Consider the following 16,785-nt stretch of genomic DNA (forward strand, 5'->3'; position numbering starts at 1 on the left):
TCCTTGGTTTTAGCCAGTGGCCAAGTAGAGTCTAAAATCCATGTCTTGTTCGATCAGTTGAATATTTGATTCGTATCAACTGAAAGAGACAAGGAACAAAGTGTCCTGCTCCTCCAATAAGTCTCTTAAGATTTCATGTCTTGCCTTTGATTTGAATTCTTGATTGTACCTCTTTCTGAGCTTAGCGTTCCAATAAATGACCTACAGAGATTTCCTAAGTACATCCAAAGCTTTGGGTGAAAAAAAAAAAAAAAGCATCAAAATAAATTATGCAAATCTCAATTAGTTAATTTTTATGTATCATCAGAAGAACAGTGGCAAAAGATTGTTTCAAGCTCTCTCCAGAAGAAGAACACTTACTTCTGAAGCTTTGAACTAACAGATGAAATCACAAGGAAAGAGACATGTGAACTTGACTATACAAAAATTCAATTACTGACAATAAAAGAGAAAAACATTTGCAACAAATAACGGAGCGTTAATATGTAAACAATACAAAACCATAATATTTTAAAGGACAACATAGTGAGTCCAATAGAAAAATGTATAAATGAAATAGGCAATTTCACACAAAGGAAAGCATTCATAGGCACTGTTTAAAAAGTAGTAGTCAATGTTACTGAAATTATGATAAAAACTAGATGTACAATGACGTATTATCCAAAGGTGTTATGAGTAAAACTAGTCCAACAAAATGGTTAAAAAAAAAAAAAGATGGAAGTAGTTAATTAAGTGTGGCAAATCTAACCTGCTCTGCCTACTGCTTCTCCCCCCACCCCAAGGATTCCCAATGTATTTTAGCATACTCAAGGTTCGGAGCCATCTTGGAGTAAACAAGTAAGCTGAGCCCAGGGCAGTTTCCCACACTCACTGGGCACAGAACACTTTTTGCATATGACACTCATAGACAACCTGTGGAACAAGTGGCTTGGATGACACACTCGGGGAAATACTGGCACAGGGGTTATGATCACTAGCTTAGGACTCAGTCAGATCTGTCTGGATGTAAACCCTGGCTCTGTCCCTTAACAGCTTCTTTCAGAGCTATCATTCCTCAAGTGCAAAACAGAAACAATATCTGCACCTTGAGAGGCTGCTGCAGTAAGCATGAAATGCGCTTGGCACAGTGAGCAGCACATGGCAGCAACAACAAGCCCTGAGGCTTGTACATACCAGTCATGTCAGGTTACACTGGCATGATGCATTAAGCCCGGATGGGGATCCTTACCACTTTGGTCTGCCATCCTTCACAACTTCTTCCTCCTCTTCATCGTCACTGAATTTCAATTTCTCGGAATAGTCCACTTCTTCATGAAGGCCTACAACAGCAGGAGGGCCCGAGAAGAATGAGAAAAAGTGAGAATCTCAATGCTGCTTAGAGTACCACAGGTGACTCCCTTGAGTCAGGAATTATGCCAACCCAACTGGGGAATAAGTCAAGCTACCCAGCTGCTACCACCAGAACAAACACTACAGATAAAAGCCAAGGGCCGTTCTGGCTTCAGACTAACCCTCTTGGAGATAACAATTTTAAAATCTGGACATTTAAAAAATATATTTGAAGGCACAGGAGAGTGAGCAAAAACTGACAGAAACCAGGTATAAGTTTACCCTTGCAACACAGAAACTTTACCAGTGAGATCTGAACAGTTATTTCTCCTAATAGGATATACAAATGGCCAAGAAACACATGAAAAGACGCTCAACATCACTGCCCTCAAGGAAGTACAATAAGGCGAAGGAACATAAATTGAAAAGACATAAAACTGTCCCTATTTACCACTGCGCTCCTACTAGGATTGCTAAGATAAAAAAAAAAAAAAAAATGTTGGCAAAGATGTGGAGAAATTGGTACCCTTATCCATTGCTGGTGATAATGCCTGTGGTCTTAAAAGCTTGCAAGCAGACAACTGGTCTCTATTTACCTGGAGTAACTGAGGAAGAAAGAGAGTCAGGAACAGGAGAAGGATACGGAATGGATGGTTAATTGCCTCCATGAACAACTGACTCCTCTGCCATGAGACCAGAAGAGCTGGATGGTGCCCGGCTGCAATTATTTACTTAACATTTTGATAAAAGATTCTATAGAGGAATCCTGGTCAAAGGGGGAATATGCAGAACAGAATTTCAAATTCTCATGGACTCCAGACTTCCTGAAGCCATGAGAATTGGATGAACCCCTGCAACTATTGCCCTGAAATAATCTTTAAACCTTAAACAAAAATATCCTCTGAAGTCTTCTTAAAACCATACAATACTTTAGCTTAGCTAGTAAAAAGGGTCTGCCTTGAGCATCATGTTCTTTTAAGAACTATCTCTATGAGATCAAATTGACAACAGCAAGTCAAAAGATTAAATAGGGACCTTAGGGGACAGTAAGCTTATGTTAATGGGGGAGGAACAACTCAGAAAGATATGCACAACTTGAAGAATGTAATCAATGTCACTGAATCGTACATGTAGAAACAGGTGAATTGGTGTATGTTTTGCTGTACCTATTCAAAAACAAAATTAAAAAAAAAAAAAAAACTTATGATGTCATTTCTCCCTAAATACATTCGATGAACCCCCAACCAAAATGCCTGCAGGTTCTTTGAAAATACTGTAAATGCAAACAATTTAGAATTATCAAAATAATCTTGTAAAAGAACACTACCTAAATTTAAGACTTACGATATGAAACCACAGCGTGGTACACAAAGTATGAACAAACAGATCAACAGAACAGAGTTCAGAAATAGACTCACACTTATGGAGTCAACTGATTTTTGGCAAAAGTGCCAAAGCAACTCAAAAGGGAAAGGGAAGTCTTATCAATAAATGAAATGGAATGGAACTGGGTATCTGTATGTAAAAAAAAAAAAAAACTTCAGTCCCTATCTCACAATATACACAAAAATTTATTCAACATGGATCATCAACCCAAAAGTTAACACCAGGGAATATCTTCACAACTAAGCGAGAAGCAGAGATTTTTTAGACACGACCCAAAAGTGTTAACTATCAAATAACAAATTCATAACACACACTATCATTAAATTAAAAAGTTCTGCTCATCAAAACTGCCAAAAAGAAAAATGAATAGGCAAGCCACATAATGGGAAAAATCTTTGTGAAATAATATTTATCTGTCAAAGGGCTCATATACAGAATAGATTTAAAGAAACAATCCTCCAATCTAATAAAAACAAAATTGAACAAACACTACACAAAGGAAGATGTACCAGCAGCCGAAAAACACACAAAAATGTGCTATTATCATTAGTCATCAGGAAAATACAAATTAAAAGCACAATGAGATACCACTACACACCCACTAGAATGACTGAAATGAAAAAGACTAACACAAAATGTTGTGCGGATATTGAGCGACCAAATTCTCACACACTGCTGTTGGGGATGTAAAATGGCACAACCACCTTGGGAAAAAGTCTGGATCGTTCTTAAAATCTTAGTCATACGCCTACCTTTTGACCGAATAATTCTACTCCTATTTATTGAAGAGAAATGAAAATATTATTCACAATGACAGAATGGATAAAGAAATTGTAGTATATGGATACAACGAAACAGATCTCAGAAATTAAAATGAACTACTGATCTGAGTGGATGGCACCTGGTTTTCTGTTTGCTGATACATATGCCAACACTGCGGAATCTGCAAAGCATGACACTGGGCAACAGAACCTGAACCCAGAAGAATCAAAAAAGCCGTATAAGTCCATTCATATGAAGTTTTATAACAGGCCAAATGAATCTATGGTGAAAATATTAAGACTGGTTGATTTTTGGGCAGGAGGGGAAGAAGACTGACTGGGAAGGGACTGGGGTGAGGGAAGTGATCTACATCTTGATAGGGGTGTGGGCCACGTAAGTGCATTCATTTTTCAAAACTACAATTAAGATGTGTCTTTCAATATATATAAAATTTATCTGAAAACAAACAAAAAGAATTGTAAAAGAAAATCAGATAGTGGGATGGGGCATGGGTGGAGATAAAGAAACAAGAATGGAAGAATGTTGGTACTTATTGAAACCAGGTGATGCGGAAATGGGAGTTCATTATACTATTTTGCTTTGTTTAAATTTTCCATTCCAAAAAGTTTTTTTTTTTTTTTAAAGTTAATAGCAAAATCGCCCGTAGCTCTAAGAACAAGCCCGAAGACCAAAAGAAGACACTTCTCAGTCAGGAAGCAATCACTGGTCTGATTGCAAATGAGAACCCATATGGGGCATCAAAGCTGCTCTCCCTTGGCACGTCCTCGTTCTCATTTTGCCAAGGGAAAATACACCATGATGTCAAAGGGCTTCTGTCCCCGGTAAGCAGAGATGGACTTTAGTCCTGCTTTTTCTAAACCATTTAAGTCCACTGGGAAACACCACAACCCACCTGCCCAGCCATCATCAGCATCAGTGTCCAGGTCATCAAGGCCCTTCAGGTTTTCTGCATTGATGATGGTAGGCCGTGGCGCTCGTTCTACCAGCTGCCTTAGTGGACGGATTGGGCGAGTCATTCCCAGCCTGTTTTCTTTTCTGATAAGGGAGAGTAGAGTAAAAGTGCTGGACTTGTAACAAACATACAGATGGAAACAAAACCTAGTATCTTTCCAAAAATAAGTCTTACATCGCAAAGGTTCATGTTCGCATTTAATGTTTAAATCGTTTCCTTTAAAAAGAAATATGTAATGAACAAATACATCCCAAAGAGAAGTTCTGCCTCTCTTCTAGTTTTACATGCTCAGTGCTACTGCCTAGGCAAAAAGCACATGCAGAAACGTCAGCTCTCACAAGAACTTGAGATCGTAATTCAATCTCTTGTCCCCCAAATGCCAGTCACCCCACACACTCTGGGGTTTGAGGTTGGTCTTTAGGTTCATTATGGTCTCTAGGAGACAAAGCATTTTCACACATTCGCATATTATCTTGTCTATTATCACCACCAGAAGTAATCTCTACATACATGATTACAATGTAATAGCCTTACCCATCTTGCTCATTCATCTGGAACTGTCTAAAAGGAACACGGGGTTCAAGGCGGAGCTGAGGAAGGGGAAAAGATCCTCGTTCCACTGTACCTTGGTCCTCTGATGACTGTGGCGAACACATCTGAAACATAACATCAATGAACAGGATTTTCTGGTAATGGACCAAATTCTAAGTTTCATCTAAATTAGAATTTATTTTAGAAAATAGAAAATGGGAGAAAGAAAACAGGAAAGTCTTGGGGTTTCCTAATTAATCCTACCATCATTTCCCCCACTTTTTTCCTCTTGTTGGTAGGTAAATTTGGGGACGCGTGTCACAGGGAACACCTGCCTCTCCTTTTTCTAAAGCACCAAGGCTAAAATAATATCCGTATCACTACGGAGAGAAGCCAAAGGCCCTTAAGATTTGAAAAGGGGGAGAGAAAATACAAAAACTAATGGAAACCTCCAAAGTAAGGTATCAGGGCTAAGAATGAAATTGGGAAGGAGAACTCAAGGTGGACATTCAACCACTTGAACAAGGTTCTGCTGGACATGAACAATCCAACTTCATGGGATAAAAAAATGTACACTCTGAAGACTTACAAAAGCAGGAAGCATGTCATGGTATGTAGGTGGGTGGTATACATTTCCCATGAACTGTGAAGCCCCTTTTCGAACAGGCTGAGCCGGGCGGAGAGAGGGGTCCTTAGAATCGCTGGTACATGCCGAGGAGGGGGCTCCGTCTCCCGTACTCGAGTTCCTGCTGCCCAGCTCAGTTGGGGAGGCGCTCAGAGACGTGGCAGAAATTATGTTTCGCCCACCGCCCTCCCTCCAGCTTGTCACATCTGGAAATTGAAAGGGGGCAAAAAGGGAAGAGGAAAGAGGAGGGGGAAGGAGGGATTGTATGAGGTTCTGAAGGTCAAGGGACCCCCTCATTTACCAAAAAAAAAAAAAAAAAAAAACCAAAAGTGAAGAATCAAGTCAACTGCTCAAGTCTGTCAGGGAAGGTAAGGGGCAGACACCTGGCCAATGAGTATGAACTTGCTGAGGGAAGTGTCTGCTTGTAAGAGAAATATAAAATAAGGTCTACTCAAAGAGAAGGTGAGACAAGGTAAATGAGACATGGTCCTCAACTATTAACAGAAACTACATATGCCCCTAGATCTTATTACCCCAAAGAAATTAAGAGAACCCTTATGAAAACAGCCTTGAGTCATTTCCTTCAACAAATACTGGCCTAGCCCTCATTAGGGTCAGCACTATGCTCAGTATCAGATTTTACATTAAAATTAGAGTTCTTGAAACAACGTTTTCAACTTTGTTTAGCAGTGGCATCTTTTTATACACATTCCCCCATTCACAAGACAGATAAAGCTGAGCTGCTGCCCTTCCGGTGGGGATGTGGAAGGGTCTGGAGTCCTACCCACTAGGCCTTGTCCCTGCTTGGTCCTGCACCAGCCTGTAAGGTACTCCTGCAGGCCACAGACAGAAATCTGCAAACCTAACAGGCTATCTGTTTGAGGTGATGCTCTTCATTGCAAAATGCAGCAAGATCTGATGGAAATTATTACAGATCTATGACAAGTTAGATGAGACCAAAGACCTTGCTTTTCAGTCAACTTTTGATTAGGCGTTTAAAAATGAAAGGTCCCTGAGCTATGCAACCCCTAAGAGAAAGAGAGCCAGGACAGGAGCCACAAAATCTGAGCCTGCTCTTCAACTTGCCACGTGGTCTTGGGCAAGCTCTCTGGCCATCTATTTCGTCTTCTCAAATGAAGATTATAGAAACAAATCCAGAACTTTCTACTTCTAAATTTCTATAGTCTTACGAAGCAGCTCATCTTAATTCGAGAAAGATACAATTCTTGGCCTTCAGAATTTGATCATGTATTTGGGGTACACAAAACGATCCTGTGTGAGGCCACTGGCAAGGCAGTAATGTTTTAAGTAGAGTTTCATAGTGTTCATTAAATTTATAAGAGGTCAGTTTTGACTTTGGGATACTGTACCATAAACAGAAAAGGCCTACGGATTAATTAAGACAAACAACAAAAGACCCCCACATTTCAAGACCCGATCAAGCCCCAAAATACAAAAGCCAATTAATTCAAAGTTCCTGCCTAGAATAGATTGAAAATCTCATTCCTAAACAACACATATTACCAGCAAACATTGCTACATATTCCTGCTGACTCCTTAGCCAGAAACTGGAAGGGGAGGCAGTAGAAGCCAGTGCTGGGCTGGCTACCTAACATGTTACCCCCAGGGCAACATGCTACAAATATAGATTCTAATTTAGCTGGGGGTTAAGAGGGGAGGACCTTAGAGATTAGTCTTTTTAACTAATTCCCCAAGCGATTCTGATAGGATTCAGCTAGGTTTGGGGAATCATGGTTTAGAAAACATCTCCTGAATCAAGACTCAAGTTAATTCGTCCTTTGCCTGTCATTACCATGACCAGGTAAGCATAGCAAAACTAACATCTGGATGACAGATGGGAAGGGGACAGGCCTGGCCCAACCCAAAGAACAAGAAAGGCAAGTGTGACCCCCAGAATGGCCTAGGGAATCCATTCACAGATGCAAAGCTCAGGTAAAGGATCAACAGCCCTGCTTTCCAGATAAGTATCCTGAGACCCCAGGAGCTTCAGCTGTTCGTGAGTTAGTACATATCTAAAAGGCGGAAAGATGGGGAAGTCCTACTGATCCAAAGCGTGCCGAGAGAGGTGGCTGTTCACTTACTCTGAGGGCGGAGGCTTGGTCCTGGCCCATACGACAGATCTAAGACGCCCTTTTCTTTGCCAGCCTTGTCCTGCCCTCCAGCTGCTTTCAGCGTCGGAAATTCCTCGGGAGAGAAGGATAATAGTCGGCTTGAGCCCCTTAAACCTGCCAAGAAAATCAGAAGACTTAGTGGAGCAAGTGAGATCAGCATCAACAGTTCTCTGCTTTGCAAATTCCACAACACGTTTAAAGCCACTCTGCCCAGAAGTGGGCTCTTTTTTAAGGGAGCTGTGTGACACTGGCATTCTGTGCTGGCAAAGCAGTGCTAGGGGCTCCCTAAGGGTGACACAGACAGCATGTTGCTGGCCACAACTGCACCACACCCTTGCCCAGCTCACCTGCCCAGCAGGTGCAGACTGTTGGTATAAAGGGCATGGGGTAAGACAGCAACAGCTAGTCTAGCCCAGATCCTTCCCTGCTCCTGGAAGAAGTCAGTAAGGCCTCTCTCACTGCCTTGGGTGGCAAATAATCACGGTCTTCGTAAAATCAGCCCAAGTCAGTCAACTGCTTTCACATGGAGGTAACGTCAATAGAAGGCATGCCTCTCCCTGATGCCTCCCCAAAGGCCCCTGCCCTAAGTTTACACACAGGAGCTTGTATAAATTGACACTCCTAGCTCATCTGTCTTTCCTCTGCTCATTTCGATTTACTGTCCTCTGTAAAGTTTCTCAAGCCTTTCAAGGCCAAACATTTTACTCTTGTAACTCAGGGACCAATTTTGTTCTTTGTTCTTTCATTTATTCCCCAACATTATAGAAACTTCTTTAAAGAAGAAACCTTTTCTTATCTCGCTTCCCATCACCTATAGCACTTAGCACAGAGCATCCGTAACCTCTTTTTCTGGGATGAATAGACAACAAATGATGCATTTTAGGAGTGGGATTTGGTTCTTTTATTTGGACTATGTACCACATGCCCAGGATTATGTAAATTAAAAAATGCAGTAGTATCACACACCACAATGTCTGACTGTGGTACACCCTGCTCCCCATAGAGTTAAACTCCAAGTTCCCCCTAGGTATAATTCTCAGCACCACTGAGTCATTGACCTGTTAACTAAGGCAGACTTTGCCAGAAAAATGCAGCCGGGACTACTGCAGATGTGCAAGGCAGCCATTCGTCTGCCATCCTCCTTAGTAAAAAGGTCCAGGGTCAAATAAACCTGCCAGGGTGATGACTGGACACATTAGTCACTGACAAGTAACGTGAGAGAAAACTCCCAAGTGTCACAAAACCTCTCCTGCTCTCCTGGAGGGGGACGTTGAGTCACATAGTCACTTCATTTTGTTAAAGGTCAATGGCAAGAATAAAACAGGAGAAGACATATTTTTAAAATCTGGTAACTTGAAATGAGGAAACAAACAGCAAATTGCAATAGTGCTGTTCGTTCTTTCTTTCTGCCTCGATGGTCATGAAGGTATTATTATAAGCGTGAATTAAACTTATCCACCACAAACAAGTAGCATAAAGGGCAGAACTCAGAATCTCAACCCACAATGGCAGTATTCCTAAGGTTTCAATGTTTTATATGTTCACCCACCACGCCTTCAAATGTGAGAATCCCTCACAAAATCTGTTCTTTGCACTGAGGCAATAAAATGAAGTGGCTTCTTCTTCCACGATCACAAATGAAGGCACTGGCAATGCTCCTGACACCAGAACCTATGAGCCTCGGGTCTCTGGCCACTGCCCAAATCACATAATCAGGTCTTCTCGGTCTGTTTCAGGAGAAGAATTCTCAGATGAGAGAGATCAAACACCAATCTTCTACAAGTGGAAGAAGAGTGTATAGATTCAGGAAAAGTTGTTTTGAATCCCAAAGAGTTATGAAAATAACTGTAGGCTGACACCCCAAATCCCTGTTCTTCTGCTGGCTACACAGCCTGGTGACCCCAGCAAAAGAGGAGGACCAGGAGCCAGATTCTCACCCCAGCCTGGCTGGGCCCTGAATTGTCAGTTCTCTCCTCTCCAGCTACTGGGTCTGCTGGTCTCACAGGGGGAGCGCTCTCAGCTGTTCCTAGAGTATTGTACTGTGCTTTATAATCATTTTTAAATTAAGTTTTATTTTCCAGAGTAATACAGTCTATACAGTTCAAAAGCAAAAAGGAATAAAAAAGTATAAATTGAGACCTTCCTCCTTATCCTTGTGCCCCACCTGCCTACTTGTGACTCCCTCAAAAAACTGGTAGTTTTCTGTTCCCTTATAGAGATTTTTTTTAAACACACATACATTTTTTAAAAAAGTGTATTTTCCCTCATCCCATTTTTTTGCACAAATGGTACCACACTATACATACTATTCTGTACTGTTTTCCACTGAATAATGTATCTTGGAGATTTTCCCGTATCAGTAAAGAACTTTCACCTTTTCTTTTCTTTATGGCCTAATATCTCAATGAAGTACCACAAATTGACGGATATTTCAAAGATTGTTTCCAATCTGCTGTTATAATGTTATAATGAATAATCTTGCATGGAAATGAATAATGCATAATTTCACACATGGGCAAGTATAATTCATAGGATAATTTCCTAAAAAGAAAACTGCTAGGTAAGGATAAATATATTAGCATTTTGATGTTATTAGGTGCCACCGAGTCAATTCCAACTCATCGTGGCCCTCGATTCCAACTCATAGTGACCCTACAGGACAGAGCAAAACCGCCCGATAGGGTTCCCTAGGCTGTAGTCTTTATGGGAGCAGGGAGAAGATCCTCAGGTCTTTCCCCGCACAAAGCTAAGAGGTGGGGCCGTACTTCCCGGCCCTGTATGGAGTCACGAGCATTTGAACTTCGTTCCTCTGGAGAACGTAGGGCTTCGAAATCTATGTGGCACAGTCATTTACTATTCAAGACTGAGGAAAAGTCTTCAATCACACAGTGATTTCAACCCAGAAGGGGAAAGTCTTAAGCACAGGAGTGTGGGGTAAGGCTTTAGGAGGGGGTGGGACTGCAGCTGTTTTTCTAATACAACCCTCGGCTGGCAACGATACACAGAAGATGGAGGACAACACCCCAATAAGAGGCAAAGGTTTAAAAAAGTTGGCTGTGCTGCTTAAGAGAAGAGACACCAATTCGTGATTTTCATTAATTTACTACTTTGAAACGACTGTACATATCATTATGACTGTCTATCTGGCTTAGAGACTGCCTAATTTGGCCTGCACAGTGTGCTAGAAATGTCTGAACTAAACTTTAACAAATAGAAGAGTTTGTGTAAAAGATCTGGATTTTTTTTTGCTTCTCTCAAAACCACCTACTGATCCTAGGCCTGCATTCTCAGATGGCACCAAATGCTGGGGGAGGGGGGTAGGAGTGTGGTTACCCCTTTGTCCAAGACACGCACCCTGTGGTGTATCACAGCCCTACTCCTTCTCCTCCATCAACCAAACCACTCTATATTCCAGGCCTGGCCTTGGAAGCCATTTGAATTTATAATTCTCATTCTAAGCAGCTGTTCAACATTCGTTTTTGAAAACTCTAAACACATTCTCTTTCTCCCCGTCTCTCCCACCTTTCTTCTACTGAACTACTCTGTAGTAGCAGCAGCCAGCTACACTTTCTGAGTGCGTCTTATGTCAGGCATGACGCGAATGGATAACAAATACCACGTAACTCTGATTGCTTTTGTGTAAATGTCCAAAACCAAACAGCTCAATCCCCAAGGACGGATTATTTTTAAACCCATGCCTGAAGCTAACACCATGCAACACAACACCTCCTCCTGGCAGTCTCAAGAGAGAGGAAGTACATGTATCTTGGCAACACTACTCTTGTTAGGTGCTGCCAAGTTGGTTCCAACTCATAGTGACACTATGTATAACAGAATGAAACATGGCCTGGTCCTGCGTCGTCCTCACAATCTTTGCTTGGCTTGAGCCCACTGTCGTAGCCACTATGTCAGCCCATCTCATTGACGGTCTTCCCCTTTTTTGTTGACCCTCTACTTTACCAAGACTGGGGTCTTCTCCAGGGACTGGTCCCTCCTGATAACATGTCCAAAGTACATGAGATGAAGTCTCGTGTCCTCACTTCTAAGGAGCATTCTGGCTATGCTTCTTCTGAGACAGTAATACCTACTGAACAGGTATTAATTCTATCAGCAACATAGCTGAGTTAAAGAACAGCAGGGCCAGGCGCTGAGGTCTCAAGAGGAATGTCTCTAGCAATAATTGTCAGTGAAATCAATGAGTTGACATCATTTGCAGAATCAGCACTTCCACCACTGTGGCAAAGTCAAGGGCCCCAGACAGCATTAACCCTTTCAGGTAAGAGACTCCACGAAGCATCCAGGCCAAAGGCTTCCTAGACTCAACCAGAGAGGTCCAAGAAACATACACACCTCTCCTACCTATCCACTCCAAAGCCACACACATATACTTACCACCTTCGTGTCCTGCTGGCTTTCCATTCAGCTGTGCCCATGACTTTGGTCCACCTGGCACTGAATTTGTATTCTGAAAGAAGGAAGAAAATTAGAAGACAGCCAGTCCAATAAGTCTACTGAGTGTGTTAGAACAAGCAGCTAAAGGGCCCAAACCTTAGGTTTAAACCCTAGATTGATGTAACAGCTACCACTTGCTGAGGAGTATCTAATCGTGGCAGCACTGAAGGCATCATGTCACTCTATGCAGGAGGCCTAGGAATCAGGGGCTACAAGTCCACTTTACAGATGAGGAACAGGACAGGAGGAAGTGGGCAACTCAATCCCACAGCTGGTTATACAGAGGAGCCAGGATTCAAATCTGTGTTTGCCTTCACACTGTGCTCTGGGACAGTCTGTTAGGCTGCCTCTCATATTCGACTAGAGCTACTCTGTCTTGTTCCAGAGACAAAGACCATTACCAGTTCCAGGACACGTCTCGAAAAACGTATGCCAATACTAACAGAGGAATGCAAACACTAGAAATCCAACGTGCCCGATTTTTCACTGGATTAGCTAGTTGGATCACCTTCTGTAATTATTGTAATTCTATAAGGCATGACTTTCAAGTGAGAGGCCTTCCTCCCCCACTAACCTGGTCTTATGCCATCTTGCAATCTCTTTATCCTCTACCTGCCTCCAGAAATGAGAGAAAACCAGGTAACAGCTAAGATGAACTGAGCGCTAGACAAAGTAACCTATATGCCAACTCCAGGATTGGGCTTCTCAACCCCGGCTGCAGAACAGCCCCCTCAGCAATGTTCTTCTCCCAACTGTCTGAAATTTCTATAACCTTGCTCTGTAGATGGTGTAGAGCGAGGCCTCAAACCGTTTCAAAACTGTTTTTTGCAAGCACTGGAGGAATGCACAGGGCCACTCCAGACCCAAGCATGCTGGAGGCTTGCAAGGCAACTTCTTCTTAATAGATGCCCAGAACCTCACTCAGGCCCCAGGCCAGCAGCTCCAAGTTCCAAAGGCAATTCTGATATACAGACAGGGCTGAAAAACCGGGATCCCATAATCTCACTTAGCTTTGAATTCTGGGGAAAACACATGAACTCAACTCTCTGTACTCTAGTCAACAGGACCTAGTGGATTTAGAGCAATAGAGAATGTCACATAAATCTGGATTTCTTTTTCTTTAATTTCAAAAGCATAGTTCAGTGTTGGGTAGGGGGAGGGTGTCCCTCTGGCAAAGTCATAAACTTTTCCCACATATGGTTGGGTTAATGCTGATGGGGGATGACATCACAGACCTTATTTATATTGCCCAGATAGCAATACAAAACAAAAATAGGGCAGGTTCAAGACGTTTTTAAGAGGCCTGGTAAATGCTAGGTATCTACATCTAGATTTCTTCTTGTCTTCTAAAAAACTCATTTCAACTTCTCAACTAGATTTCTAGCCACCAGCTAAATATCTCCTTTTGCTGATCTCCATACACGCCACTTATAGACTCTAATGGCCAAGTATATTATGAGCTCTTGCTTGGTTAAATCATGAATTTCTGTTTAGAAAAAAATTTTAAATGTTATCAACAAAAGATGATAGCTGGGTATTTCCTAGAGTGAGCTCTGAGAGACACTGGTTCCTAGAGACATTCAGTGTGAAAAAAGGGTTCCTAGGACAAATAAATTTGGGAAATGCTATTCATTATGTCCTCTTCTGAGAGGCTCATGACATAATCAGCATACTAAAGGCACTGAGGAGTACTGCAGAAAAAAACCGTGTCTAATTTTGTGTTTCCAACTCACCTGACCACTGGTCTTTTTTGTGACCTAACACTTTTTGTCTTTCTATGACTCTATTTTCCAGGGAGCTCATTTGATCTAGCCTGTAATCTAGCCTGAGTGGCTTACAGGAACAAATTAGGTAGTTGTATTCTATTCCGTATCAGGTCTTTCTCTGAAAGTTGCAGATTAAGTTACTGCTTCAATGACCATGACAATCTTTCATCCTTATTTTCCAAAATCACGCATCAGGTTTGCCCCTAGAATAAACAGGTCGTGCAGAACCACACTTCTCAGTGACAGCTCCTACCAGTTCCCAACAGAAGGGACCTTCAAGAGCTACAAGGCCTGAGAAGCAATCAGGACGTGGTCCCCAGAACCTACCTCCTGACTGATTGACTGTGTCGGTTTCTGTAAATTGGAGACAGATTTCTGCAAACCCGGCTGCGGCTGCGACTCCGGCGGCTGAGAGGCCGTCGCACTGGAACTAGACAAAGGCAGGATAAACAGTTGAGATTAGGCACAGTATAGGGACGAGCTGATAAGGTGCCTCCAAATTTCATGAAGCCACAGTTACTCAGCTGCCCACTGGGACCAAGACCTCCTCTGGCCAGTAAAAATAACACCTTCCCCAATAAAGTCTTTGGCCGGCAAAGAATGAGAGACCAAACCATGTTTGCGGTCTTTTCCCTGACATTTTACAGGACAGAGCATCCTGTGCCTTTCGGAAGAGTCTTCTGTCTGCAAAAACTAAAAGCCCCTTGCAAACAATGAAAGCAATGGAGGATTTGCCAACGGAGAAACCGAGTACTGGAAGGAATGGGCTCTGAGTCCCTCACTCCTGACCAAGAGTTTACAACACAGGGGGCTGACTGCCTTGAACCATGAGCAGGTTTTTTACCATCTTTTTGTTCATCAAAGAGATACATATTCATAGTGAACATAAACTTAGAAATATATGTAACACAGAATTCCTCAAAATCTTATCTTTCTGAGAAAAACTCCAAGATTTTTTTTTAAATAATGAGACAGCCCGCTCTCTCTTTTCGTGTCCATTTCGCCAGCTTCTAACCCCCTCCACCCTCTCATCTCCCCTCCAGGCAGGAGATGCCAACATCGTCTCAAGTGTCCACCTCATCCAAGAAGCTCACTCATCACCAGCAGCATCCCTCTCCAACCCACTGTCCAGTCCAATCCATGTCTGAAGAGTTGGCTTCAGGAATGGTTTCTGTACTGAGCCAACAGAAGGTCTAGGGGCCATGACCACCGGGGTCCTTCTAGTCTCAGTCAGGCCATTAAGTCTGGTCTTATGAGAATTTGGGGTCTGCATCCCACTGCTCTCCTGCTCCCCTGCTCCCCTCAGGGGTTCTCTGTTCTGTTCCCTGTCAGGGCAGTCATCGGTTGTAGCCGGGCACCATCTAGTTCTTCCAAGAAGACTTTTTATACATATGCTATATATGTAATATAGAAGTTTTTAACACAAATGGGATAACACCATACATTCGACTCTGTAAGCTGCTTTTTTTACTTAATGCATCTTGAACATCTTTTCATGACAATACATATGGATCTACCTTTTTTTTTTAATGACACAGAACAATACACCAATTGGATGGACCCTAATTTAACCAATTCCCAATTTTTTTTTTCTATCACAGATAAAGCTGCAATGAACATTTGTGTATTAATATCTTTGCACACTTGTATGTAAGTAATTCAGTAGTGTAAGTTCTTAGAAATGGAATTGCTGGATCAAAAGATAATAACGTTTTGAAGTTTAAAAGATACTGCCGAACTGCCCACCAAAAGGCTATGTCAGTTTACACTCCACACTAATCTTCTGAGAGAACAACTAGAAAGAGTTCTGAATGAAGACTGCTCTGACTCAGCAGCCTTCCAGTGACTTTCAATTCAACTTTCCACCCAACAGGATTCGAGGAAGGCAGCAATCCACTTGGCCAGAATCCACCCAGTGCCAGTCGCTTATCTGTAAGCTGAAGCCAAAGTCTATACATATATACTCTTCCAAGGTTTACTTAACCCAAGTAACTTGCCATTCATGACTATTACAAAATAAAGCCCTGATCCTCCTCTCCTATCACCTTCTACCTAAAACAAAACCTTCCAGGTAGTGTCTCCAAACCTGTGCAGTGAGTCCCAACAGTGGGCCCCTACTCCACCACCTCCCAGATACCCATGGAAAGACTTGGACCAGGGGCAGCAGCTAACCAGTGTCTCAGGTTTGCTGCCTTTTCCAACACTTCCTCTTTTACTTCATCCCTGGAAGACGTATTTCAGCACAACTGTCCCTCATTAAAGCTGCCTGATACTATTTCAATGCTGGGCAATGCTGGATAAAAGGGAGTGACACTTTGTCCTCTTCTCTCTAGAATCTTCAGTAGCAGAGGCATTTCAATGCTTACAGTGAAATATGTAATACTGATTTCATTACAAAGCTCATAATGTATATACTATTTGAATAGAATGATGATGACAATAACTACATCAATCATGTATTTCCTCTGTGTCAGGCTCTGTGCTAAGTACCTGACATGTATGATCTCATCTATCCTGTAACCACCCCTAGGAGTAAGGTATTATTCCTACTTCACAAAGGAGGTCACTGAAGCACAGAAGTCAAATCATTCCCCAGGCTCCATACAGCTAACAAATAGTCTGGCTAGAAATCCTACTCAGGTCTGTCTGATCACAAAGTCATGCGATACTGTCCATTCAGTACGATTCCTAAGCAAATTTTTAGAAAAAAATTAAAAAATAACTTTTAAGACTTCATTACTTTAGAATCACCTGACTGAATTATTTGTTCACTCTCGCATCCTGTCTGTTTAACTAACTGCAGGGAACAGTTTTACAAAAGACGCCATG

At 42.1% G+C, this 16,785-nt stretch overlaps 1 protein-coding gene and 1 non-coding gene across 14 annotated transcripts in view; both read right to left on the minus strand.

Annotated features, from left to right (window-relative positions):
- Positions 1–16,785, minus strand: part of PRRC2B (proline rich coiled-coil 2B) — a 90,850-nt gene that overhangs the window by 38,700 nt on the left and 35,365 nt on the right. For 12 of the 13 annotated variants that reach the window (XM_064291317.1, XM_064291316.1, XM_064291313.1 and 9 more), the window contains exons 4-10: positions 14,284–14,386; positions 12,131–12,203; positions 7,709–7,852; positions 5,571–5,812; positions 4,985–5,106; positions 4,391–4,533; positions 1,229–1,319 (exon numbers count right to left, since the gene is read on the minus strand). In XM_064291317.1, the coding sequence (XP_064147387.1) occupies positions 1,229–1,319; positions 4,391–4,533; positions 4,985–5,106; positions 5,571–5,812; positions 7,709–7,852; positions 12,131–12,203; positions 14,284–14,386 (918 nt within the window). Of the gene's footprint in view, positions 1–1,228; positions 1,320–4,390; positions 4,534–4,984; positions 5,107–5,570; positions 5,813–7,708; positions 7,853–9,287; positions 9,447–12,130; positions 12,204–14,283; positions 14,387–16,785 lie in introns of those variants that run through there. The other variant, XM_064291314.1, reaches the window with a different exon arrangement.
- Positions 12,941–13,076, minus strand: LOC111749918 (small nucleolar RNA SNORA9). The gene has a single exon (XR_002785089.1). It is a non-coding gene; the product is annotated as a small nucleolar RNA SNORA9 (small nucleolar RNA).

The sequence above is a fragment of the Loxodonta africana genome, chromosome 9 (genome assembly GCF_030014295.1).
Source record: "Loxodonta africana isolate mLoxAfr1 chromosome 9, mLoxAfr1.hap2, whole genome shotgun sequence".
NCBI classification, from domain to species: domain Eukaryota; kingdom Metazoa; phylum Chordata; class Mammalia; order Proboscidea; family Elephantidae; genus Loxodonta; species Loxodonta africana.